The sequence below is a fragment of the Orcinus orca genome, chromosome 3, assembly GCF_937001465.1.
Source record: "Orcinus orca chromosome 3, mOrcOrc1.1, whole genome shotgun sequence".
NCBI lineage: Eukaryota > Metazoa > Chordata > Mammalia > Artiodactyla > Delphinidae > Orcinus > Orcinus orca.
Genome location: NC_064561.1, coordinates 68,843,600 through 68,870,158, shown reverse-complemented (window position 1 = coordinate 68,870,158; position 26,559 = coordinate 68,843,600). Strand labels below are relative to the sequence as shown.

The window sequence follows — 26,559 nt, the reverse complement described above, 5'->3', positions numbered from 1 at the left end:
GAAAAGGACAGCTGAGTGCTGCCCTCGTTGTAGCCTTCAGAACCCTACCGTGTGCTCACCTCCCCATGTTCCTGCAGGTACGAGGACAGGGCAGGGAATGTTCTGTTTCAGGCCGGGGAAACTGAGGCATGAGGGATTGGCTCAAAGGCAAACAGTGGCAGAACTGGGGCTGCAACCTGGATTACCCAGCACTCCTGGCTTGAGCTGTCCTTGACACTCATTCTCGTGTTGGCTGATGCTGACAGTAAAAATAACAACACAGCTCTCACTTATTGAGCGCCTGTGCATGCTGGCCCCGCACTGAGAACCTCACATATAGCCTCTCTAGGACCCTGGTGGGGGTGGGGCTGTCATGGTGGGCATTTCACAGATCAGGAAATGGGCTCAGCAAGATCAAGGTCTGAGGTCACCTAGCTGGAGGCTGCAGAGTGGGAGAGGAACCCTGACTCCAAACCCCCCACTTGGACCCTTTCATGGCCTGAACCTGTGCCTCTGGGGGACTCCTACCCATCTCCCATAATCCACATGATGAGTAATGTTCCTAGTTGGGCCATCCCCTTCCCCACCTATGCCCAGCCCCATGACTCTCCTAGGGCCCTCTGTTAGCTTGGACCCAAGAACCTTGGGACTGCTGACCCCTTAAGCCTGGGGAGGGTGAGCCCTGTTGCCCTTGTCTTCTACAGACATGATTCACTGGGAGTGGGGTAGGAGTCAGGGCATTCCCCAGGGGGCAGATTGATGCTCCTTAGGGTTGCAGGGATCTCCTTGCAGACAAGTTCTGGGAAGGTCAGTTGCTAGTCTTGTGAGAGCTGCTTAGGGGCCTGGTCAGCGTCACACACCTCTCCCATCCCCACCCACCACCTTCCTGGGGACTCTTTTCCTCTCTCTGGGGAGCCCTGCAGGGAGTAGTTAAGAAAGTGCCCTTGAGCTGGAGCTATCTTCCTCTTCGGTACACAGGGGCCACAGTGACGCCCCCCACCGCCCCAATCAGTGTGCTGGTTAGCTAAAGAGAGCACCAGGCACAGCGTGGCCCTGGGTCAGGGCTCACTAAAGGTCACTGAGTCGGGTTTATATTTCTGGAAGTTGTTGCTGGCCTTAAACAGGGGCAGAAAGTCTGGGTTTGGGGCCCTGTGCTGTTTGGCAAGTTACTTCCCCTTTCTGGTCTCAGTTTCTGCATCTGTAAAATGACTTGAGAGTCTGCCCTGCACATTCTCTGAGGTGGAGGTAAGTCACAGTCAGACAGACGCACTCACAGGCCCTGCACCTGCAACTGGTCACCAGGTCCCCTAGGCTCAGGGCTCCTGCAGACCTCATGTCAGCACGGGATCCAGGGGGAGCAAGGTGGGCTCTAGAGATGGGCCAACTTGGATTTTAGTCTCACCATCAACAACTTGGGTGACTTTACTTGAACTCAGCTCTGGGCCTCAGTGTTCTTATCTGTGAAATGGGAAGGCCGTGGTGCCTACGTCTTTGGGCTGCTGGGAGAATAAAACAAGATGGTGTGGACAGAGCACCTGGCACAGACTCGATCCACGGTGACCTACCACACCCACCAGCTGTCCTCTTGGTTGCTGCACCACCACCGCCCCACCTTGGTCTCAGGGCTTCTGGGAAGGAGACAGTGCCAGTCTGCTGGCTCAGCCGGCTTGGCCACTGACCTTCAGAGCACCCAGGCTGTCAAGGCCACCTGACTGCCTGTTGGGCGGGTGGGGGCAGCGCCAGCCAGCTCCTCGCCTGACGCTACCCGCCCCTGTTCCCACTCTCCTCTCCTCTCTGCGCCTGTGTGTGAGCTAATTAATCTCAACCCCTTTGGGAAATTAGAACGCCGCAGTCGCGGCCTCCTCAGCCTTGCGGTGCCGGTGCTGCTACTGGGCCCTGCCAAGACCCACTGTGGTTTGGGGGCACAGGGTGGGGGGTGGGGGCAGCAGGATGAGCTGGGCAGGCATGGGTGTCCCTGAGCCTTCCACCTCCTGGCTGGGGGGCTCTGGCTTCTCGGCCCCCTCCCCTCATTCAGCATCCATAAGGAGGCCAGGCACTCACCCTGCCAGGATGAAACCCAACCCCCAGTGCCTCTCTGACCTCTTCCTGGGGCTAGTATGGTCACCCCCTAGTATGGTCATGTTCTATCTCATTGCGGGGTCTTCTCGCCTGCCCAGCTCAGGCTGATGGAGACAGATGTAATTATGGAATTTTCCTTGGGAAATTAATTTGAAAAAGTTAATTAATTGGTGGTTCCAGAGGTGGCAGGCTCCACGCCCAGCTGGTCCTACTGACGTCAGTGCTGACCCGCCTGGGACGTGCAGCTTCCCGGGCAGGCTGGGGAGGGAGATCCCGGTGACCTGGCTGGGCAGACCAGTGTCCTGGCCCAGAGGGGACACCTGGGAAGGGTGTGTCACCTGGACCTGATAAGCTGAACTCTGAACTCTGAACTCAGCCACTTGTTTGTGTGTTCACCAGGCCATTGTCAAGCTTCTACTATACACTGGCCACAGTGTCTCAAGTGCCCCCAGCCAACATAGACTACTGAGTGTTTTGTCCAGTTCTTCCGAATCCCTTTTCTCAAGGGAAACCTCTAAACCTATTCCCAAAGTCTTTTCCATAGAGCTCAAGGGACATTATTGGGCCCATTGTACAGATGAAGCAACTGAGGCTCAGAGGGTGTGACAAGGCATTCAGCTATATTCTCCAGCAGGATGTAGTGGGTGTATAAAAGTTAGGCTTCTTCCCAAGGGATGAACACTTCCACAGGCAGCCCCCTCCCAAATGTGTGTGATAGGAGCCTTAAAGTTGACTGTACCCCAAAGAGAGGGCCAGAGAACATGGCCAACCCCTTCCTCCCTGGCATCATTGTGCTGCCTCCTTCCCCTTCCTCAGACATTTGTGGTACCCTGTATGTGCATATGGGGACTTCTCCCACCACCCCACCCAATCCTTAGGATGACCCAGCTGGGCTGAGGCAGGAGGCCCCATACCCTGGGGCTCCCTGGGTTATGTAGGGAACCCTACTGCCTCCTGGACCCCCTGCAGGGCCCTGGACCACAACAGCCTGACCAGGTTCTAGTGTCCGGAGGAATGTGGACTCTGTTACAGTCTTTGTCTACTGAGGATAGGCTGGGGCTGGGGCAGGAGGTGGCCAGGCCTGGGACAGGTTAGGGATATGACCTGTAGGAGGCCAGCAAGGTGAGGCACATGGGCTTTCAAGATGTTTGGGTCTGGGTTCCCCTAAGCTGTGTGGCCTTGAGTAAGTGCCTTAGCTGCTCAGAGCCTCATTTTCTTCATCTGGGAAACAGGTGTGATCATATATGCCACGCAGAGGGCTGTGGTGAGGCACGGGGAGGTATAACCACTTGAAGCATCTGACTTTGGCACCAGACTATTTCACTGCCTGGTGAGGCCGGATGGGTGGGAGAGCAGGGAGCCAATGGAACTGTGCAGGTGCCAGAGCCTGAGAAGGCCAAGATTTTGGAGGGGAATCTGGTGCATGTGGCTGGGACTGGAGCTGGAGGACACACGAGGAGGTGATATTTGTGAAGCACCCAAGAGCCAGCAGCTAGCGGCCCAGAGCCCAGGGGCCTCTAGGGGGAGTCCATACAGCATCTACTCTTGCATTTGTTTAGTGCATTTCCTTACCTCCAGGATGTCCCCAGGGACCAAGTGGGCCCTGCAGTTAATTGTGTAGGCCTCACCTCTCATAGTTGTTCAGAATAAAAGTGACTGTCGTGGGCAGGCTGAGCTGGGCATTTTGCATCCCATAGCCCTCTGATGTAGTCTGTAGTTCTGGGTTTCTTCAAGGTCTGACCTCTAGCCTAGGGTTTAAATGGACCACACCCATTCCCTGAGCATCCTGAGTGGGCTGGGTATGGGCTTAAAGGGGAGAAACTTCCTCTGCCCACCTTACCTCCAAGAAGCTCCCAGCAGGTGACTGGCTAAGCACTCGGAGTTCTCTGCACAGGCTCTTATTAAACCCTTCTCTGTGTGTGTCCATAGACTGGGAGCTTCCTGAGGGTGGGATCCATGACATCTCTCTGATCACATGCCCAGCACAGAGTTAGCACTGGGTGGGGGTCGTAGGGCTCCTGCTTTCCTATTTGACAGCTGGGCCAATTGACGCCCTGTGAGGACATTGCTCAGCCTTGTGAGGGGCAGAGCTAACCTGGCCCAGATGGGTGTGGGATCTTCTGCAGGCTTCCTGGGGACCTGCAGCTCCTAACTCACCTGGCAGGCAGTGTTCCCAGTGTCCAGCCTTGAGCCCCAGGCTCCTGAGACCTTAATCGCTCCAAGCCTCAGTTTCTTTATCTGTAAAATGGGGCTCCTGGTACCTCTTCCTGGTAGTGCTTGGGGGGTGTAGGATGGGTGGTTAAAAAAGATGTTCTTAGCTTCGTGTCCAAAACGTTGTGAGAACTCCTTCTTAAGTGTTCACCATCTTTATTATGACTATTGACACTGTTATTTTGTTATCATTACATTATTATTCACCCTCCCAGGGCCCCAGCAGCTGCGGTGGCTCTGGGCCTGGATGCAGAGCTCTGATCTACAGAGAAGTTGCAGTTCCTAATTAGTCAGTGCCCCAAGGAGAGGGCCTGGGTTTTTATTTTTGCTGGAGGATCCCACCTGCCCAAGGCTTCCCCAGGCCCTATCATCAACTGGGCTAAGGCTGCAGCCCCCTCTCCAGCCTCAGGTAGGGGGCCTGGCTCCCAGAGGAAGCCTCCCCAAATTTCCCCTGCCACTCTCTCTGCCTCCCAGACCTCCAGGGCCATGAATCATTTATGAGGCAAAAATGAAACCAATTAAGAACAAACTTTGAAAGCCTCTAATTGCTGCGCCTGGTGGCACCGAGGAATGAGGGAAGCCAGGCCTGTTCGGTGCGGAATCTCCTCCGCCCGGGCCTTCCAGGCCGCCTGTCCCACTGCGTCCCAGGGCGCCGCGGCCTCCCGGCTCCCCGCCGCCTCCCGGCCGCGGACGTGCCTGCGCGGCTCCGGCTTCTGCTTCTGCGTCTGCCGCCCCGGCGCCCGCCCGGGTCCCTGGCCGACTAATTAGGGCCGGCTCCCCTCCCCACGCCGCCCGCCGCCCGCTCCAGGCCGGAGGTTATGGCTGCTGTTCCTGCCATCCTGGGGCCTGTGCCCCAGACCTGGCTGCCTTTCCTGTGGCGGGAGCCAGCCCTGCTGGCCTAGCTTAACGCAGACGAGCCCAGGGCACCCTGTCCCTGAACTAGGAGGCTGGGGCTCCCCGTCGTCCCCCTCCCTGTCCCTGAACTAGGAGGCTGGGGGTCCCGGCGTGGGTAGGCGCTGGGAGGTGCTGGGTCACCTGGCTTGAACAGTCCCGTTCAGTCTCGGGAGAGATCTGTGCATCCCAGCGGGAGTGGAAGGGGCTGGGGGATGACTGATGAGATAGGGAAGCTGGAGGGATACTGGGGAAGGGATGGGGATGGGGATGGGGTTGAGTTCCTGAGCTGTTGCATTGGTGAAGCGGGACCCGACTCTTCCTCTCAGCGTTGCCACAAATACAATAAGCTTATACAGATTCCTTAGCCTCAGTTTCCCCATCTGTCCACTATCAGGACAGGCCAGTTTTCTCTTGAATTTGTAATTTGAGGAGCTGGGCTTTACATGTCCCCCGCCCGCCCTCTTGGGGGCTGCTGACGGGGTGGAGGTGGGGGTCTGGAGTATGGACCCGGAAGGGCCTGCCAGGAGCCTTGGGCACTGGTGACCAACCTACTCACTGTGCTGAGGGCCAGGCAGGCCCTGGGCACTCAACGCACGTCGTTTGCTGAAACTGAATTTCTGTGCTTGTGTTTTTCCATAATTATATTAGCAGGTGGGATTTTTCCTCAGGGAAGCGGTGGGAGGGGGAGCGCCATGGCAGTGTCCCCACCCTCTCTGAGCGCGAGCTCACACTCGGCTCTGCCCGCCCGCCTGCCGTAATGATTTTTTAATTATGCAGCCAGTGCTCAGAATTGCTAATCCGCCTCCAGCCCAGCATCCCCTCTAGCAGCTCATACCCAAAGCCCCTCACTGGTGTCCCCAGAGTGGTGGTGTCCAAGCCCGAGCCCATCACTGTGCCCGGGAGCACCACCATGGTGTGAGAAAGGGGAGGCCCGGGCAGGCCACAGGGCCACCTCTCCTCCATCTGCAAGTGACAGAACTTGCTGGTGCGGGGCGCCTGTGGCTTTCTTCACACCCTGCCACCCCCGGCCCCAGCGTGGCTCGCTCCCACCAGCACAGCTGTGGCTCTGGAAGGGCACAGGGGAGTGATCAGTGTCCCCAAGAACACGTGCACCCAAGTACGAGCTTCGTCTCCGTCACACCCACACTCACACTTGGCTTCTCTTGCACACACACCCTCAGCCTCATAGCTATACAAGCACAGTAGCATGCTCTGTGTGTCTCTCACACACATAGCCGCACCTGAGGGCCAGGGTGCCCCCAGGAGACCCCAGTTGCCGCCTCCCGTGCCCTGCAGCGGCCCTGCCCCCACTCTCTTGCCTCCATACCCCCACCCCACCCCCCTGCCTGACTGGGTTGCACCCTGAGGTCTCCCTGCTCCCACCTGGTGGGGCGGCTGCCTGTGGCTGGGGCCTGCCTGAACCTCCGTTGGCCCAGCCTGGGGGAGGTGGCGGGTTGGGGAGGCTGTTCGGCAGGCAGCACTGTGGCGGCGGCTCCTCTCCAGGCGCCCAGCTGTGGCATCTGTCAAGGTCAGATAGCGACTCCGGAACCAGCCGGCTCGGCCCCATGGCCCCTCTCGCCTCATTATTTTTGTGTTCCGGGGCTGCAGCGCCACCTCCCTCCCTCCTCCTCATCCTCCCGCCTCTTGCCTGCCTCCCCCATGCCTCTGCAGGGAGGGCCTGCGGTCTGGGGGCTTTTGTTTTCCAGTTTTTTCCACGCTCAGGCCAGGCAGATGCTGGGCAGAGCTGTCGGGTCTTGAACGGCAGACAAGGCAGGTGCCTCCCTCGGGGCTGGGACAGGTTCTTGGCCAGTGGAACCCTGGGTTGGTTTTTCAGGGGGACAAACTGAACCTGGGCAGAGCCCAGCCTCCACCACAGCCCAGGCGTACCTGTGGGCAACTTCCTGTTTCCACAGGGGCCCCAGCACCTGGCGTCAGTTCCTGTCTGCACCATCCCCACGCCAGGTGGGCCCCAGACTCACATCCTAGAACCCTTCAGAGGCCCTGAGACAACTCACAATGAGCGCATGCACGCCTACACGCGCGCGAACACGCTCACAGGCCAGAAGAACCCACAAACATCCAGCCACCACGTAAACCACTCTACTTGGACACAAGCACCCTCGGTCATACGCGTACGTCCACAGATGCAGATAGCCACATTCCACTCGTACACACAGGGGAGTCACACAAAGACCTCCACCTCCACTGGTATCTAAGCCCGATGTGTACATCAGCACTGATGTACACTGATGTGTACATCAGCGCTGAAACCCACAGAGTGACAGCTGAGACTGCACACACACGCACACACTCTTGTGCATGTAGCGTGCACAGGTTTCTGACACACCTCCCAGGTGGACACACACAGATATACTTGTCCCTAGGGCTGCTTTCACCATACACACTCCAATCCAAGTGTGCTCCTTGGGGCCCAGTGTTCCTTGAGCAGTTACAACACCCAAGGAGCTTTTGTCCCCTGAGATGCTGAAGTGAGCTTGAGGCTTCCCCTCTGACGCACCCTTTGTGTCCAGGGAGCCCCTGGAAAGTAGGAAATGGTGGTTGACAGAAGGGCCACCCTACCCACCTGGCCGGCCTCCATGGAGGTCCACCATCTTGGGCGCAAGAGCACTGAGATGGAGTGGAATGGGAGGGTTCTGGGTGGGTCAGGATGGGCTTGGTGGCACTGGCTGGGAGAGCGGGCTCAGGGGAGTCTCTCAGGCTCTGTCTCTGGGTCCCTCTGCCCATCTCCAGCCCCCAATTAGGGTGTGTAAGTGTTGGGGGAATGAGATGTGGACAGACTAAAGGCCCCCCGGGGTCTCTGGGGTAGCCCTGGCCGTCACTCACTTCCTCCTCCAGCTGCAGACTGCTGTGACCGCCCCTGAGAGGGGGAGGTAGCTGGAGGTTTAGCAGTGGTGGGGGCCCCCACCCCCCAGGAAACTCAAAACCCTGGGCCAGCCGCGGGTGGCGGGTTGGGGCCGGCACAAAGAGGGCCTCTGTGCAGGCCGGCTGGGCTGCCCGCAGGATTCTGGGGGAGGAGCAGGAGCCGGTTTCCGTCCCATTCTGCTTCCTGCGGAGGCCGCCGGAATGCCCGGAGCTCTGGCCCAGCCTGGCCCGTCCGGCCCACCCGCAGCCCCTTCCCCTGTCTTCCTGGGCCCTAGGGTACAGCTGCAGACTTCTCTGCAACAGCATCCCGACGTGTTTTGCCCGGAGCCTGAGAACCACCCCGCCAGGACCCTTGAGAAACCTAGAGGGTTCCCCTAGGCTGAGAGCTGAACTGGACCTCACCCTCCAGCCAAAACGTGCCTCAGAGCCTTTGGCCGGTGTTGGAGAGCCAGGCCTGGAGTCTTGGTTTCAAATCCTGGCTCTGCCGTTTATTGACCTTGTTGTGACCTTAGGCAGGTGAGCCTCATCTGTAAATGGGGCTAATACTAGTTAGCAATTTTCAGAGAGAATTCAGTGAGAAAATGCACGTGAAATGCTTAGCACAATACCTGGCAGAGAGTGAGTGCTCATTATTAGGGTCTGCTGTTATCGTGTCCTCTGGGAAGATAGGAGAGGGAGGGGTCTGAATGCTCACCCCAGTAACCCTCACATCATCTGCGGCTTGGTCCCAACCCTCTGGCCTGCTCAAAACCCTTCTCTCCAGGCCTCAGTTTCCCCATCTGAAAATCACATCAAGAGCCAGTTCTGGCCTCTGGGATGGGGGCAGGGGGGTGTTCACTCTCCGGAGACTTTTTTCTGTATCTCTCCACCTCCTTCCACATGGGCCCTTCTGGGCTCATGGCTCCTGCAGTTTGGGGTGAGGAGCAAGAACCATTCTTCTCCATTTTACAGATGGAAACTGAGGCTCAGTGTGGGGCAGCGTGTCAAAGTCAACAGGAAGGGACAGGATGGAGCCACAAACCTGGGCCTGCAGACTCAGTCCCCTGGCCAGTCCTGTGGATATGTGCCCTGTCCCCACCAATTCCTTGGCCCACATGTCTCTGAGCTGGCTTTCCCTGGCTTGTCCTGTGGTGAGGCCCACTGGGAGGGAGGTCCTAAGTAAGTGTGTGGGCTCTGATCCCAGGCTAGTGTCAGCTCAGACATCTCCACTTTAGGAAACCTTAGTCTAAGATCCAGGAGCTCCCAAACAGGGAGGCCATCATTTTCTCCAGATCATAATTGCTTATCAAACTGCCTGTTCTAAATGGGGCAATCATAGTACTTCCTTCAGCAGGTGGGTATGAGGAGTCGATGAGACAAGCCATGTCCATTGTCTGGCACATAGGAAGGTCTCCATACACAAAGCTCTTATCCTCATGATGCCATGTTACAGATGGGGAAACTGGCTCAGAGGCCATATGCCACGGTCACACAGCAAGGAGGGCCCTCCAGGTCCTTTGACTCTTCCAGAGAAGGAACCTGGCCCAAAGGAGGTACCTGTTGAGGCAGGCCTTGTCTTTATCAGTGGTGTCCCAGGACCCTTGTCTCGTTCCCCAGAGCCCCACGTCAGGGAATACCTCCTGCCCGGGACCTCAGTGTTTTTTGTCCATGAAATGGGTTGATCCCCTCATCCAGCTCCTTTTGGGAGCTCTGTAAGGGCGAACAGAGCCCCCTATACTCCTGGGTTTTCTCAGCAGCATGTTTCAGTTCTCAGGCAAGGGGGTTGAGCCTGCCTTGAGAATAGGGGCATAAAAGGCCAGGGGGTATGGAGTCAGGGAAATAGGATTGCAGCCCTCACCCCCATTCTGTCCTTGGCAGTTGGTCTTGGGGTGTTAGTCTTAGGGAGGGCCTAGTGGTATTGAGGGCGTGTCCCACCCCAGGCCATCTGCTGGGTGCTAACAGTGGTCAATGTGTCCTTGTATGTGTGTGTCCATCCATAGCTGGATACGTGCCCTGTGCTCTCCAGCGGGGCCTGCATTTCTCCTGGCCTCCAAGACCAGTGTCCCCATGTGTGTCTCCCTGGGCCTGAGTAGGGCTTTTTTTTCCCTCTGGAAACTCCCCAGGCTGAATCATGGAAATCAGAGATGGAAACCCCACACACACACACCCAATTGCTCAGCTCAGTTCAACCACCGTAGCCTGTGGTCTGCCCTCCCTGCCACCACTGGCCTGCCCACCATCAGTCAGTCTGTCCATCTTGCCTCCATTGGAGACCAAGGACACCAGCCCATCAAGGTGGCTGGAGGGGGCGTGAAGGGGTGTAGCAGGGATGTCAGGAGTGGGCATGGAAGTGTGGGGAAGGGTGCGATGAGCCAGGGTGTGTGAGTCTGCAACCTGGGCCTACCTAGATGACGGCAGGCTCTGCTGGGCCAGTGCCTGGGGTCCTGAAGGCCCTGATGAAATGCCACCTCTTCCAGGAAGCCTTCCTTCAGCAGGCAGGACGGCTGGGAGGCTATTCCAGCCAGCAGAGGAGTAGGGGAGGGATGGTGCCTTGTGCAAACTCTGCCCTTGGTATTGGTGATAGTTGCACAACTGTGTAAATTTACTAAAAAACATTGAATTGTACACTTAGAAATGGGTGCATTTTATAGTAAGTAAAAACTGTACCTCAGCAAATCTGTTAAAAAAAATCCTGCCCTTGGGCTTCCCTGATGGCACAGTGGTTGAGAGTCCGCCTGCCGATGCAGGGGACACGGGTTCGTGCCCCGGTCCTGGAAGATCCCGCATGCCGCGGAGCAGCTGGGCCCGTGAGCCATGGCCGCTGAGCCTGCACATCCGGAGCCTGTGCTCCGCAACGGGAGAGGCCACAACAGTGAGAGGCCCGCGTACCGCAAAAGAAAAGAAAAAAAATCCTGTCCTTGACCTCAAGCCCCACCCCGTTGGGACCCTGCCAACCTCATAGCCACACCTCGCACCCACTTCCCCATTTCTTAGGAACACTTTCAGGTTCGTGTCTACTTTGGTAACCTCTCCTTATCCTTAACTCACAGGCTAAGCAGCCCTTTCCTCCAGAAAGGTCCCCTTGCCCCACTCAGTCCCCTTCCTGCTCTCTCTTTTCACATCAGTTCATGTGACCATCAGCCCAGCTCCTGTGTACCCCTCCAGAGCAGTGCCGGTCTGTATCCTGCACTGTCTCCCCAGGACCACAGGGCATGGGGCCGCTATCGGGTAGGTAGTGCAGGCTGTGTGCAACTGAACATCTAGAACATCTCACTGTGGCCACCTGTGTACATGTCTCCGTGCAGACAGCACCATCCCACCCCATAGTGCCCGCCTGTCCTGCCCCCCTCCCCCATTGCTGTGTGGCCTGAAGGGCTCAGGACAGAGCCCTGCTGGGGATGAATCCTGGCTCCCCTGGCACTGAGGGTGGAGTGAGAGCTCTGCCACCACCTCTGGTGACCTCATTGCCAGCTTGCATTATGATGTCACTGGCCCAGCATTCCGGGTTCCTGCTTGAGTATCTCCAAGCCCCCCAGGTGGGAACACTCCCCTGGGGTCTGTAACAGCTTATCCACCCGACCATGTAAAGGTGACAGGCATGGTAACAACTCTGGGGGGGTGGGGGCAGCCTCGGGGTAGCTGGGTCACCTTTCCCTGGCAGAACAAAGGCAGTCACAGAGCAGGGTGACTAACACTTGGGCTCTGGGTTCAAGTTCTAGCCCTACTGGGCACCGGCTGTTTGACCTTGGCCTGACAGCTTGAACCTCCCTGAGCCTCAGTTTCCTCATCTCTGAACTTGGTTAATAGTTCCTTTTTCCCTGAGTACTGGGGAGGAGTCAAGGAGGGAGAGAAGACATGTAAAGCATGAGAGTGTGGGGCCTGGGACACAGTAGGTGCTCAATAAATGCTAACGGATAGGGTCGGTTAGTTAAGGGAGCCTGAGAGTCGCTTGGTGAGAGCTGGTTAGGGAGGGACGGTGTCCCGTGTCTTTTGGGGCTGGCCAGGGCCTGGGGGTAGAAGCAGAGGTGGCTCCACTGTCAGGAGAGGGGGCCCAGCTTTGACTGTCCCTCACTTCCCAGCTCAGCCAAGTGAGCTCCAGCCCATAGGAGGTGGGGCCCACAGCCTGGCCCTGAGACCAGGAACCCACTGACCCCCAGCCCTCCTTCCTTTCTCCTCCCAGGTTTTGGGCCAGAGTGGGCTGGGGCTCGAGACAAGCTGGGTCTCATCTGGCCTCCCCTGACCTCTGCCTCTGCCTGCCTCTCCTGTAGGCATGTCCACCTGCCTTCTCTTGGTCCCCAGGTCCTTGCATCTGGGACTGTCTCCTCAGGGCTCTGTTTCCATGTCTCTTAGATCCTCTAGTCTCTGAGCTGGGCCAGGCACCCTGCGTCTGTGAGCCCAGTTGCCTCAGTCTGTGTTCCCTATGATGCTCTGTCCTCTAATCTTGACCCTTTGCCCTGTCCTCTCTCAGTCCCTTTGTCTGACCCACCCCTCGAGTTCTCTTGTCTCGTGATCCTCTGTCCCCACCACCTGTCTCTATTCTTCTGGCCCCATGTCCCCCTCTGCCCCCCAGCGCTCTATGCCTGGGTTCCCCCCCTCACCCCCGCCCCCTGGGCTCTGTCCCCGCCCGTCAGCCCCTGGTCCCAGCTCCCGGCCGGCCCGGCTCCTGCATGGACAAAGGGGTCCTTTGTGGGCTGACCGCGGCTGGCGGGGCGGCGGGGCGCTGGCTCCGCATTACTGATGAAACGGAGCCCTTTGTTGTCCCTCCTCAGGCGCAGTATTTCTTTTTGGGGGCTGGATGCGTTCCTGGCAGGGCCGATGATGGATGCGCCCGCCGCCGCCCGCCTGCCCGCCAGCTTTCCCTCCCGCTCATTCCCGCTCCGCTTCAACGCAGCCCCAGCTCCTCCCCTGCCGCCTGGGCACTGCCAGGCCCTTCCTGGCCTGGGAGGGGGTTGCTGTGTGCCCTGCAGTAGAGGCCGGGGCCTGGGAGAAGGTCTTCTCTTATGTCCTCCCCTTCCATGAGTAGGGCACGTGAGCCCTGTGGTCAGTGGTCCACTGGGACCAGGGCATCAGCTTTTCCCAGGGTCTGAAGGAGATGAGCCGGGTACAGGGACAGATCTGGAACAGGCTTGGTTGGGGACCAGGCTTTGGGGACTAGACGTTGGTATCTGTCCACTCTGGGGTTTGAGTTGCCCTGTGTGCCAGCCCCCTCGTGTACCCCCCACCTTCACTTTCTGAGGCTGACAAACCAGTGTTCTGCCTGCAGCACCTGTTCAATGACATATCACATCCTCTGGGCCCGAAGTCAGCATGTCCCAGGACCTGGGTGGGGGTGGGGGAGTGGGGGGGGGCTTGGGGGAATTGTCCCTGAGGAAGGACAGAAAAATGAAAGATCAGAGAGATTCAAAGAGGAGGCCAGAGATGAACAGAACATGAGATTAGGTCCCCACCAAGAGAGACTCGGGATGGAGACAGAAGCAGAGAGACTTAGCCAGAGTGCCAGCCCTGAAAGCAGTCTGTGTCAGAGGGAGCTGACTTCTAATTGACCTGCCCGCCCCACACGCAAAGCCAGATCCTGGAGCTGGGAGGAGGGAGGGAGTAGAGCAAGAGCAGCGTTAATGCAGCTATCGATTTCTGCCACCAGCCAGCAGGCCGCAGAGGCGGGGGACACACAGAGGGGCTAGGGCGCAGACTGCTTCCCTCCCCACATCTCCAGCCCGCGGGCGTCTGCCTTCTTCTGTCTTCTCCCCTCAGCCTGTGTCTGGGGCTCCTGGGGCTATGGTCCAGGGCAGAGCAGCTGAGCTCGATGGGCAAGGGCTAGGTGACTTGGCATGACAGTCTCTGGCCCTGATCTCACTGGCCCTTGTCCCCAACACCTAGCCAGGGTCACTGATGCCTGGAGGAGTACTGATCTCTGAGGACAGGGGCCCAACAGCCAACCTGGGCTTGGGCCTTAGGAGGTAGAAGGGAGCACAGCAATCCTAGGGCATGTGTGACCCCCTTCTTCTTACTACGATCTGACCTCTGTGACACCCCCAGCCCAGCCTGGACACCCTGCCTGACCCTCCTGGGTTTGTCCTGGTGGAATCTGCCAGCTGGCCCAGCTCTTCCTCACCACCCATCCGCCTTCACTAGGAAGGAGCTTAGGTGGGCCCGTGCCTGCTGGGGAGAGGCAGGGAGTGGCTGGCTGGCTGCTGATGCCTGCCGTTCACCTCACCCTGGAGACAGAGCTTTTCCCTCGCCTGCACTCACTCCTCCTCGTGGCCACTCCTTAGCAGTCCTGGGCCAGGGGCCCTGCCTGCTCGGGGCCTCGATTTCCCCTTCTGTAAGTGTACAGTGTTGGACTAGATGACCTCCCGGGCCAGGCTGAGTCCTGTGACTGGGGGATGGTGGGGTTGCCTGGGGACAAAGATGCAGTGTGTGCCGCCCCTAAGCCCAGGGCCGGACAGGCCCAGCCAGATGTGCGCCTCCCCCTTGAGTAGCCAGCTGCTCGGGGCTGGGCCCCGTCCTCCCACCCCTCTCCTGGGGGTTGCTGGGCTGTGGCAGGCAGACGCTAGAGAGCCAGGGCTGATGAGGAAACTACCACTCGGCTCCATCTGGAACAGTTCCTTCTAGAGCTCCTGGCCAAGGAGCCTGGCTGCTCACATGCCTTAGTCTTGGGGCCTGAGCAGAACAGGCTCTGTCCTGGGAAGGGGCACCTCAGACACGTGGACGTGGCTGAAGAACAGGCTCCATTCCCTAGAGGGTCACACCTACTCTCTGTCCCAGCTTGGCAGCAGCCAGAGGTCCCTCGGGCCCACAGTCCTCTCTGCTCTCACTGGGACCTCCATCCAGACCCATCTGGGAGCCAGGCTGGCACATAGCAGTGAGGCCTGAGTAGAGACAAGGGTCCCAAGGTTAGAGAGAGAGGGGGAAGTGTGTGTCGATGTGTGCACAAGCCCCCCACCCCCCTGCTCTTGCGGGAGAAGGCTTGTCCTCTGGTACACTGCTGCCTGCCCTCTAGCAGGAGGGTACATGCTCCTTGAAATAAGGGTTCTGCGCTCTCTTTGGCAAACTCTGTTAAACAAAGTCAGTTTTCTTTACCTGCAGAACTTGCCAGGGCCTTGAGATAATTAATGTGTATTAGGAATCTCTAATGAGCGTCCATGGGCGGCTTCCCATACCTTTTGGTCTGCGTCTCCAAGCTGTTCAGAGATTGTGCCCACCCCTCTTCTCCATAGTTGGGTCAGTGAAAGATGAGGAAGCAGAGGGTAACCTCTGAGGTTAATAAAGTTCTCCCACTCCCTCCTACCCCCAGCACAGGAAGGACTGCCTGCCTCCATCGGGTCTTCCCAGACCCTGGCAGGGCAGAGGGGGACCCAGCTGAGCCTCCACCGTGCCACTTGGTGGCTGTGTATCTATCCATGGGCTAGTCAGTTCTTCTCCCAAACCTCGTCTTCCTCACCTGTGAAACATGATATTACTAGCCACTACTTGTGGGTTTCTCGTGAGTCTTAACTGAGGTAGTACAAATTAGAAATTCCTAACTGGCTGGCACTTAATGAATGCCTAGCCCGGCTGTGGTGGTTACAGTGGCGATACAGCTGGTGGTGGAGGAGGCCCTGACCCTGTATCCTCTTGTGCCGACAGAGTGAAGACACTTGCACGTGGACGCCTGACCATGTGCCTGCGCTGAGCAGCAGAGCCCACCAGGCATCTCTGTCGTGGGCAGCAGGACTCCGGTGCTCATCTGTGGACTCCCCGCAGTTGGCAGGTTCCCCCACCAGTGGGGTCTGGGCCTCGGCCCCACCATGTCGAGCCTCGGCAGCGGCCCCCAGGACACCGGCGGTAGCAGCAGCAGCAGCAACGCCAATGGCAGCAGTGGCAGCGGCCCAAAGGCGGGAGTGGCAGACAAGAGTGCAGCGGCGGCGGCGGCTGCGCCAGCCTCGGTGGCGGATGACGCACCACCCCCTGAGCGCCGGAACAAGAGCGGCATCATCAGTGAACCCCTCAACAAGAGCCTGCGCCGCTCCCGCCCTCTCTCCCACTACTCTTCCTTTGGGGGCAGCGGTGGCAGTGGTGGTGGCAGCATGATGGGCGGGGAGTCTGCCGAAAAGGCTGCCGCGGCCGCAGCCGCTGCCTCCCTGTTGGCCAATGGGCACGACCTGGCAGCGGCCATGGCTGTGGACAAAAGCAACCCTACCTCAAAGCACAAAAGTGGTGCTGTGGCCAGCCTGCTGAGCAAGGCAGAGCGGGCCACGGAGCTGGCAGCCGAGGGACAGCTGACGCTGCAGCAGTTCGCGCAGTCCACGGAGATGCTGAAGCGCGTGGTGCAGGAGCACCTACCGCTGATGAGCGAGGCGGGCGCTGGCCTGCCCGACATGGAGGCCGTGGCGGGCGCCGAAGCCCTCAATGGCCAGTCCGACTTCCCCTACCTGGGCGCCTTTCCCATCAACCCGGGCCTCTTCATCATGACCCCGGCGGGCGTGTTCCTGGCTGAGAGCGCGCTGCACATGGCCGGCCTGGCCGAGTACCCCATGCAGGGAGAGCTGGCCTCCGCCATCAGTTCGGGCAAGAAGAAGCGGAAACGCTGCGGCATGTGTGCGCCCTGCCGGCGGCGCATCAACTGCGAGCAGTGCAGCAGTTGTAGGAACCGAAAGACTGGCCATCAGATTTGCAAATTCAGAAAATGTGAGGAACTCAAAAAGAAGCCTTCCGCTGCTCTGGAGGTAACGGCGCCTTAGAGGGAGGTGTGTGGGCTCTTGGGTCTGTCTGGCAGTCCAAACCCACCCCCGCCCCCCATCCCCACCTTTCCTGCCTGGGCAAGTGTCTGGGGGATGCCCGGCCTGTCCATGGGCTCTGGGGTCCTAGGCCAGGCTCCGAGACGGCAGTTCACTGCCCCAAGAGTCAGAGCCACATCCCGAGATGCCCTTAGGTTGTAGTCTGCAACCTAGGCAAGTATGTAATTCCAGTCAGGGACCTAGCAGAATCCCGCCAGGCCCCGGGATTCTGAACCCCTCCTGGAGTTCTGGGTCAGGTATTGAGATTCCCACACAGGTCTTAAGTCTCTGACTTTCAGACATGTCGTAAAGCTTCCAGTCTGTGACCTAAGATTCTGGGACTCTCCCCTGCTCCATGTGAGGGGTTCTGTCCTGTAGACCCTCTGGCTTTGAGGGATAAGTCCTTCATTTGCCCCTTCAGAGCCCAGCCTTTCCCCCAAGGCCACCCAAGGATACAGCAGCTCCAGTGCTGACTGCTGTGCTCTGAGGCCTGGAAGACCCTAGCGCTAGGTACCTAGCTGACCTATTTGGGGTGCCCGGCGGCCCCAAGTTCAGTCTGGCTGCATAGTTGATGGCCAGGGTTCCTATGGGCTTGGGGTTACAGGGTGGCTTGAGCCTGGGATGTGGGTAAAGCCTGTCCACTATGGGATTGGCTTTGAGAAAGCAGAAGGGTTCCCATGCTGCTTTCTCTCCACCCTCATGGCAGGGCCTGTCCCCATGCCCCCAGCCATGAGAGCCTAGCTGTGGTGCCAGGCCTGGGTACAAAAGCATCTTTTCAGCCTGCTGTCCCTGCCCTGTCCCCGCCCCTCCACGAGTGGGCTTGACGCAAATGTCCAGAATGGTTGGAAAACAATAATGGCATCCCAGCCATGGCTATCCCCCCCAACTCACCCTAGCCCCAAACCTCATATCTGTTCTCCTGCCCAGAAAACACACCTGTATGCTCACAAAAGCACCCGCTCTCCTCTCATGTAGAGACAGACAGATACACACACACACACACACACACCCTGCCCTGTACACAGTCTTATTATAGATGCAGCCTTTTAATAAACACAGCAAGCATCCATCCTTCTCAGCACAGCTCCAAACACACTACACACTGTAGCATAGCTCAAGGCACACATCCTTGTATGCATCCAGTGCACACGCATACACACTCATTCGACAGAAACGTGAACACAGCTCCCAGATGCATCATGGCCACCTGCCGCTTGTAGCCTTTGGACCAGGGAAAGGGGGCTTGCTGTCTGGAAGGAGGGTTCCTGGGCACAGCGGCTCAGGAGGCCTCACGGTGCTCCAGGCTCTCCGGTGGTCCAGCGGGTCAGGCTTCTCTGGCCTGGCCAGGATGGCAGGAACTCCAAGGGGTGGCTGCTTTTACTCCATGCCCATTCCTCCGCCATGAGGCCATCCACAGGGGAACGTCTTTGCACCAGGCCCCGCCGGACCCTGACTGAACTCTCTCCTTGTTTTTGTCTCCCGCCCCCGCCAGAAGGTGATGCTTCCGACGGGAGCCGCCTTCCGGTGGTTTCAGTGACGGCGGCAGGAACCCAAAGCTGCCCTCTCCGTGCAATGTCACTGCTCGTGTGGTCTCCAGCAAGGGATTCGGGCGAAGACAAATGGATGCACCCGTCTTTAGAACCAAAAATATTCTCTCACAGATTTCATTCCTGTTTTTATATATATATTTTTTGTTGTCGTTTTAACATCTCCACGTCCCTAGTATAAAAAGAAAAAGAAAAGAAAAAAAAATTAACTGCTTTTTCGGAAGAACAACAACAACAACAACAAAAAGAGGTAAAGACGAATCTGTAAAGTACCGAGACTTCCTGGGCAAAGAATGGACAATCAGTTTCCTTCCTGTGTCGATGTCGATGTTGTCTGTGCAGGAGATGCAGTTTTTGTGTAGAGAATGTAAATTTTCTGTAACCTTTTGAAATCTAGTTACTAATAAGCACTACTGTAATTTAGCACAGTTTAACTCCACCCTCATTTAAACTTCCTTTGATTCTTTCCGACCATGAAATAGTGCATAGTTTGCCTGGAGAATCCACTCACGTTTATAAAGAGAATGTTGATGGCGCCGTGTCGAAGCCCCTCTGTATCCATCCACGCGTGCGGAGCTGCCGCAAGGAGCTCACAGAGCGGGAGGGAGCAGCCCACCCACCCCCCGGGCCCAGGCCAGCCTCGCTGTACCCACGGTCCCCAGAATGGGACCCCCCCCAACCCTAACAGTGATGATTTTGCAAAAACAAAAGTTCTGTTCGTTTATCCATTGAGATCTGGGAAGCTCATGTCTCGATATTTCTGATCCTGGCTACTTCCCTTAGAGAAAATGAGCCCTTTTTTTTCTGGCCTCACTGATGGCAACAGAAGAAAGGGCTTCTTTGCGTGGGCCCTGCCGGTGGGGGTGGGTGCCCAGGGGCCCCCGGTGGCCTGGGCCCCCTTGCCCATGGCCAGCTTCCTGCTGATGAACATGCTGTTTGTATTGTTTTAGGAAACCAGGCTGTTTTGTGAATAAAACGAATGCATGTTTGTGTCACGAAGCACCACTGGCTTCTTGCTGTCCGGTTTTGGGGCCTGGCTTGGGGGCTGTTGCTGGGCAGGGGTGTCTGGGACTACCTTAGGAAGGAGGACGGATGGCCCAGGGACATTTAGGGTGCGGATCTCTTGGGAAGTGAGGCCGTCTGGATCCAGAAGGGGGGCAGCCCTGGCTGACGGGATGGAAATGCTCTTCATCTGGAAGTGGCCGGTACTGGAGCACCTCACCTGCCTGATGGTACACCCTACCTCGGGATCTGGACCTCCAGGGACCTTCACTTACCTGGGGCCACCTTCTCTGTTCACCTCAATGCATCAGGTCCGATCAGTGCAAAGTAGCCAGCAGTACTGGGTGGGGGTGGGCACTGAGCTGCCTGTTCAGGTTCTTATTTGTTCTTCCTTGCAGGGATCTAGTAAGGTGAATCCCCAGGGATCAGTTTTAGCCCAAGTTCTTGGGGACTTGGCTACGCCTGGCACACGCACACACACAGTCATCCCCACGTACCCCCCTTCAGGCCTGGACGTGTCCCTGGCTTTGGCTCTTGGCATCCACACACACACACCCCACCCCCGCCGAAAGATTGTTGGCACAAGGTCGTCTGGGACCTCCAAGACAACATGTCTGGGGAAGTCACCACACAGCCGCGTGGTCTAGGCCAGGGCAACCTGAGCAGGAAGGGGTGGTAGCTGCACGCCCCAGCCCTGGACATCACAGAGGCTGGATGTATGCAGGATGCGGCCTCTCATCCACTTGAGCAGGAGGCGTTCTCCCCACCCAGCTGCTCTGAGCCTGGCTGAGATGAAGCTAGACTTGAGGAAGGACTTCCTGACCATGTTGGGGCCTGGCTTCAGGTGGGTGAGGGCTTTCGGGATGACGAAGGGGCAACTTCTAAAGCTGAGTGGGCGGTCAGGTGGGGGAAATGTCTCTGCCATTGTTCCTGGGAGGAAAGAAAGCAGCCATGTTGGGTGAGGGTTCTGACCCCCAACCCCTTCCCAGGTGTCACAAGCTCCCTTTGAGCACCAGGAGCTCAGCAGCCTGGCCTGGCACAGCAGGGGCAGGCGGGGGTGGTGGGAGGCAGCTTTCAACTTCATCTCTGCCTGGGAAAAATTCCCTTTCATGTGGCTGCCTGTGATCTCTCTGGGCAGCTCTGCCAAAGGTGGGGGGGGGGCGGTCCAGCGGGGAGTAGGGGGAGGTGTTGCAGCCTGGGGCACCCTCGCCCCTGCCAGCACAAGGCAAACTCCAGAACCTCTTAGGGGCAGGGAGGGTCCTCCTTGGAGGAGTTGGGGTGGGAAGCCTGGCCAGCAGGGGGCACCTGGGCAGGAGGCCCCTGCCTGCCCCCACCTGGCTGCTGGCAGCACACAGGCCGCAGATGGCCTGGGCCAGCCCTCATTGGCATGCCTACAGGTGTGGGGTGGACGGCTCCGGTGCCAGCCCCGAGGGGGGGATGCTGTGACTCAAGTCAGCCTGTACCCTTTAGTGTGCCAACCCACAGCCCGGCCATGGCTCCTGGGCTCAGCCCCCCCAACACAGAGAAGCCCTGAGCTTGAGGCCCCTCATCTCTTCCAGCTTTGGCCTCTTGTGCTGTGCTTTGTGGAAAGGGTAGGCCAGCCCCTCTGTCTGGAGGAGGCCCAGGTAGGGGTGGTGATAACTGAGGTTGGACACATGATGAGACCTCAGTTACCTCATCTGGGAAATGGGGACAGTGATATTCTCTCCCCTGTAAAGTTGCCTGATGATGAAATGAGATCACTCTAGGGAAGGGCCTGGTTCACTGGAAGCACTCAGTCAATGGCAGCTGGCGCTGCTATTTTAAAACTATTATTCACCAAAGTCTCACCAAGATGTCTCCCACCTTCCGCCCAGGGTGTGCATCCTCCCTGAAGCCCCAGCCACCCCATCTCGCCACAGAGTGGCCTAGCTGCTGCCCTAGCCCTGGGCCGGGCCCTGCTCTGGCATGTCTGTCTCTTACTGTTTCTTTCTTCTTCTTCTTTTTAATTAATTTATTTTTGGCTGCACTGCGCAGCTTGTGGGGATCTTAGTTCCCCGACCAGGGATCAATCCCAGGCCTCAGCAGTGAAAGCGCTGAGCCCTAACCACTGGAGCGCCAGGGAATTCCCTGTCTCTGCCTGCTTCTATCTGGTGCTCTGTCTTGACCGTCCCTGCTGGTCCTCGACGACTCTCTCTTCTGTGTTTCGTCACCTTTCCATGTATCTCAGTCTCTGTGTGTCTCTTGTGTCTCTACCTCACTATCTCCCTGGATCTCTCACCTCTGTGTCTTTCTGTGTCGGGCTCACCCCTGCTGCTCTCCCGTCTGACAGAGAAGTACTTAGAGGCGGGCTCCCCTGTGGAGCTGAATGTCCAATTCCCCTCCCTGGGAAGCTGTAGCACAGCTCCCCTATGCTACAGTTGGGAGCCTGACCTCCTGGTGACCTGGGTGTCTTCACCTCAAGCACCCCATAACCCGGCTTGGGTGGCAGTGGGTGGCTGGAGAGGCTGGGAGTGAGTGCATCCGGGGCTGTGGAGTTGGAGACAAACCCAGCCTCCATGTAGCTTTGTGTGCCTCTGTGTGGGGGGCTTCGAGGCCCTGACAACCACGTGAGGCCTTGTGCGGCGGCGTGTCTATGTGTGACACTGACTGACATTTTGAAAATGGGTCGGTGACAGTGTGTGGTAGACTGATGTGAGACCTCGTGTGGCCATGGGTTAGTATGTGATGTCAGCAGCCCCACGCTTTGGGGTGTTCTGTGACATTGCATGTATAATCCTGTGACATTGTTCAATCCTGCAACAGACCCAGTAGGATGCCAGGTTGTACAGCTGAATGTGTGACACTGGGTGTGTAACACTGATGCTGTATGGCATGCATGACCCCGTGACAAGACACCAGTGGTCCTCTGTGGTTTATGATGTTGTGCCTATGTGACCATCATGGGTGTGGCCCTGGGACTGATATCAGGGGTTCTATGTGAGTGTGTGATGCTGGCTTGTGATCATGCTGTGACCTTGTGACACTGCCTGGGTGTGTGCTTATGACATTGTGTGTCAATGTGCACCTGTGATCCCCTCAGTGATGCTGACATTATGCACCGTGGTCTTTGTCTACAGCATTTCCTGGGTCTCTGCCCTGACAGCCATGCAACTCTGGGGACAGAATGAGGGCCCTGGCAGCCCCTCTTACCCCCAGCCTGGCCCTGAGGCCCAGTCTGGGTGGGGGAGCTGGCATGGGGGCAGCAGGCATGGTTCCCACGGCCACCACGGCCCCTCTCTCAGCCCCACCACCGCCGGCTTCAGCTCCGCAGAATATCCTGGCAACCCCAGCTTCTTTGTTCTCTGTGGCCGCCAAAGGCCTCTCCCCACCCCGGCCTGCCCAGCGCCTGCCAGGCGCCCCCTCCCCCCCAAAGCAGCAGGGTTTGGCCTGACCTAGTCCCTTGCTGCCCTTATCCCCCACTCGAACTGGGGCCCCTGTTTCATGCCCTGAACCTGACTCAGCACACCAGACTGGGCCTCTGGCCCTATGCTATGAGCTTACTGTCATCGTGTTGTGCAGGAAGAAGGAAGAAGGACAGCTCCTGTAGTGTACTGGGTGATTGTGGGCCAGGAACTAGGCTGTCTGTATGGGTACTTCTCCTTGACCCAAGGCTAGTTGGAGGCTGTCTTCAGCCTGGCATGGTTTCAATTTGTTAAATAAATTTGCTTCTTTGATTCCAGGAAGTCATCAGTTTAGGGATTATTATCTATTTTACAGATGAGAAACTGAAGCCCAGAGAGAGTAGGGGACATGCCCAAGTCACAGAGCAAGATGGTAAGGGGAACTGATTAGAACTCGGGCTCCTGGCTGTCAGACCCCTGCACCAGGCTGCTTTGGGAGGACCAGTTGCCTCCATGGACAGGAAAGAGGGCAGAGCCTGGGAGTCTGAGTCTAGACACATTAGTCCTCCCCTCTCCTTGGTCACCATGTGTCAAAGCCACGTTCTGCATGTGTGTGTGTGTGTGTGTGTGCCCTTGTGGATGACCTTGGCCAAATGCCCTTGCCTCTGTTCCCAGGAAAAAAGGGCAACATAACCAGGGACCGTAGGGTGGGGCACTTGGCATGGTGCTTTGCAGAGCAACAAAGTCACCTCACAGTGCCAAAACCCACGGCACCTCCACTAAGGACATGGGGCTGCTGCCCCAGGGGGCAGATTCTGGCTTGGGGCCCCAGCCTCTATTCCCAGACTCAGCCCAGCTCTGTGCTGTCACAAAGAAGGAGGTGGTGATGGCCACATGGCTCTGCTGCATTCAAGGCCGCTTAGGCCTGACCTGATTGCAGCGCCAGCTCCCATTCCCTCCCAGGTACTGGAGATGGATGGATGGAGGTCATTGTGCACCCAGCCCTGGCTCCCCACTGCCCACCCGCGACCCTGTGCTGACAGGCACTGCTGACGACAGCCAAGGCGGGGGAAGGACAGGCAGCCACCAGCATGTTAACAATACAGACCTTGGCCTAGGCGCCCTGCAGGCAGGTAATTAGCACAGAGAGGCCCAGCTGCCCCCCAAGCTCACACAGCCCCGCAGGGAGTCCTGTCCCGAGAGGTCCACATCTCTCCTGAGGGCCCCTTGAGGGCTGTTCCTGCCACACTGAGTGGAGAATGGCTGTGGAAGATAGAGGGGGTATGGGAGGGTCCCCCGAGGCCACCGACCCGGCTGCCAGAGTGGACACTTTCATCTCTCTTCGCCTGTCGACCTGCCATCCCTCAGCGGCATTAAATTCCCCTCCTGCCAGAGAACAAGGGCTGCCTCAGATTCCAGGCAGCAGGGCGTGAAGATGGGGTGGGCCCAGGGGAGGAGAGCCAGGTCCTCCAGGGCTTCAGGCCTGGGCTGGGGGTGGAGCTTGGGCTGGGGGCTCTGGTGGCCAGCTACCCCAGCCGCCGTCCAGATGCAGGTCTGTTTCCTGCAGCCTTCTCCCTCCTGACTGATGCCTTCCTCCCCTTTCAGGTGCTACCTCCTCAGGAGCTTTCTTAACCCCTGCAGGACAGGTCTAGTGTCCCCGTGCCACCCCCATCACTGCTGATCACCCTGGCTGACATCGCCTGACTTCAGGGCTGCAGTCTGCAGCTCAGTGAGGACAGCACTGGCACCAGAAAACCTCTGTGGGCTGAATAAACACATTATCTCCTTCTGGGCAATTTTTTTCCTCTCGTGTGTTTCCAACTCTAATTGGAGTGCTGTCCACAGGTAAGGGTAAACTTACTAGAAAGAGCCCCCTTTCCCCAGCCCCCTGGAAGCTGCATTTTCTGCATCTCTGCCCTTGGTTAGAGGTGTTGATGATATCACCGCCTCACAAGAGGTAGAGCTTGTTACCTGTATGCCAGGCATTGGGCTAGTCCATTGCGCTCACTAGCTCACTTAATCCTCACCACAACCCCGTGAGGAGGGCGATGATCAGTTATCCCATTTTCTAGATCAGAAAGTTGAGGTTCAGAGAGGTAGAGGTAGAGAAACGTACATAAGGTCACAAAGCCAAGTTCCTCTGGTTTCAGAAGCTGGCCCTTAAACACCTGGTCATGCTTCAGGCTTTGGCTGGAAGAAACCAAACCCCCCACCCTACATGCCTGTGATCCTGCCCGGATGCAGGATTAGGGTCAAGCATTACTTACTTAAACTTTTCTGCACTTTTTGACTATTGTTTTTCTTTACTTTTATTTTTGCAGTAAATACATATTGCTTTTCAAATCAGAAAACCCAGGAAAGTTCTTTAACCAAATGTTCTTAAGCCCAAGAAGGTTTGGAAACAAAGAGCATAGTGTGGAGTGAGGGTGGGGGATGAGAAGGTAGCCCAGGATCACTGCCCCCTCCCCTAAAATGACAGGATTTGGGTATTTGGGGGGCCCAAAGTGGGTGCAGCCTGAATCTACAAAGGCCTCCACCCCTCCACCTCACCGGCACCTCACTGGCATCTTCCCACCACCCTCCCAGCTGCTCACCCAGCTCTGAGGCCAGCCCAGGAAGGGGCACCGCCTGTGGCTGAGTTGGCTCTGCCCCAGGGGGATCCACAGGCAGCTGCTGGGGTCCGGGGGGAGTGACTGCGAGGGTGAGGGCAAGGGCAGTGCCCGCCGCCGTTGATAAGGCGACGGAGCCCTCAGGAGTCCAGACAGCAGCGAAGCCATGGAAACAAGTCCGAGGTGTGAGGCTGGCTCAGCCACTTCCCCCAGGTGGCCGCCTCCCAGGCCTGGCGGGGGCCCAGCAAGGCAGGTCCACCCACTCCCTGACCTGGGGGCCAGGCTTGGGTGGGCGGCTGGGTAGGCTTGATGTCACCCCAGCCCGCTTTCCCCAGGGCCTGGCTGGGGTCAAGCCTTGGGCCTGAGTGGGGAGGGCTGGGGACAGGGGCAAGGGTGCTTCAAACCCCCCTGACCCCTTCAGTCCCTCCCACCTTCTACCGCGCCTCTCCTTCCCTATAAATATGTGTGCATTATTTACCTTAAGCATTTTGATAAATCATAATAGGAGAGACATCTGCTGTCAAAACTGCAAACTGCATTTGGGGTGCAGCTGGCGGCTGAGGGCTAGAGGCTGGGGGGTGCAAGGGCTCTGATGGTCTGAGGGGGGATAATATAGACGCCCCCCACCTCTCAACTAGGGCTGGGCCTTGAAGGGGACCCAGGCCCCATCATTTGGAGCCCCTCCTCACCAGCTGCTGACCACAAAACCTTCCCAAGGAGTCTACGCACTGCCCCCCAGTCCTTGCCTGCCTCCCTCTGCTTCAGAATTAATGCAGCCGTGACAGCGGCTGAGAAGTCCCCCGAGCGGCGGAGATTAACTCCCGGGGCAGCACGGGCGGGGTTGACCATGGGTGGCTGAGGAGCGGGGGGGCTGACACACAGGCCTCACAAGATTAATCGCCCTGCAGCCGGCCTCATCACGAGGGTGCCTGGTGCTCTAACCCCCACCCCCAGGAGGGGCATTTGGTCCTGTGTCAGGAGCCTGCCCTGCCTCCTGCAGCCCCCTTGGCTCCGATGAGTGGGAGGATTTTGGAAGCCAAGGCTGAGTTCCTTTCTCATTTTCTCTTCCCTTCCGGGTGGCCTTCGGGGACCCTGAGGACCAAGCAGCAATCCTGGGGCCTCTTTCCCTCCGCTGTTCCCAGTGTGGCTCAGCCACCCAGGGAGGGATAGGCTCTGACCCTTGCCTGTCTACCTACCACCTGCCAGCCCCACAGACCCCACTGGCCTGCTAGTCCCCCAAAGCAGAGCTGGGGCGGTG

General features: G+C 57.9%; 1 protein-coding gene across 2 annotated transcripts in view; it reads left to right on the top strand.

Annotated features, from left to right (window-relative positions):
• CXXC5 (CXXC finger protein 5) overlaps nucleotides 1-19,327 on the top strand; it is a 34,281-nt gene extending 14,954 nt beyond the window's left edge. For both annotated transcript variants that reach the window (XM_004280295.3, XM_033406657.2), the window contains exons 2-3: nucleotides 15,652-16,730; nucleotides 18,274-19,327. In XM_004280295.3, coding sequence (XP_004280343.1) covers nucleotides 15,813-16,730; nucleotides 18,274-18,318 — 963 coding nt within the window. In that variant the 5' untranslated portion in view covers nucleotides 15,652-15,812 and the 3' untranslated portion in view covers nucleotides 18,319-19,327. The remainder of the gene's footprint in view (nucleotides 1-15,651; nucleotides 16,731-18,273) is intronic.
• Nucleotides 19,328-26,559: the final 7,232 nt, after the last annotated feature.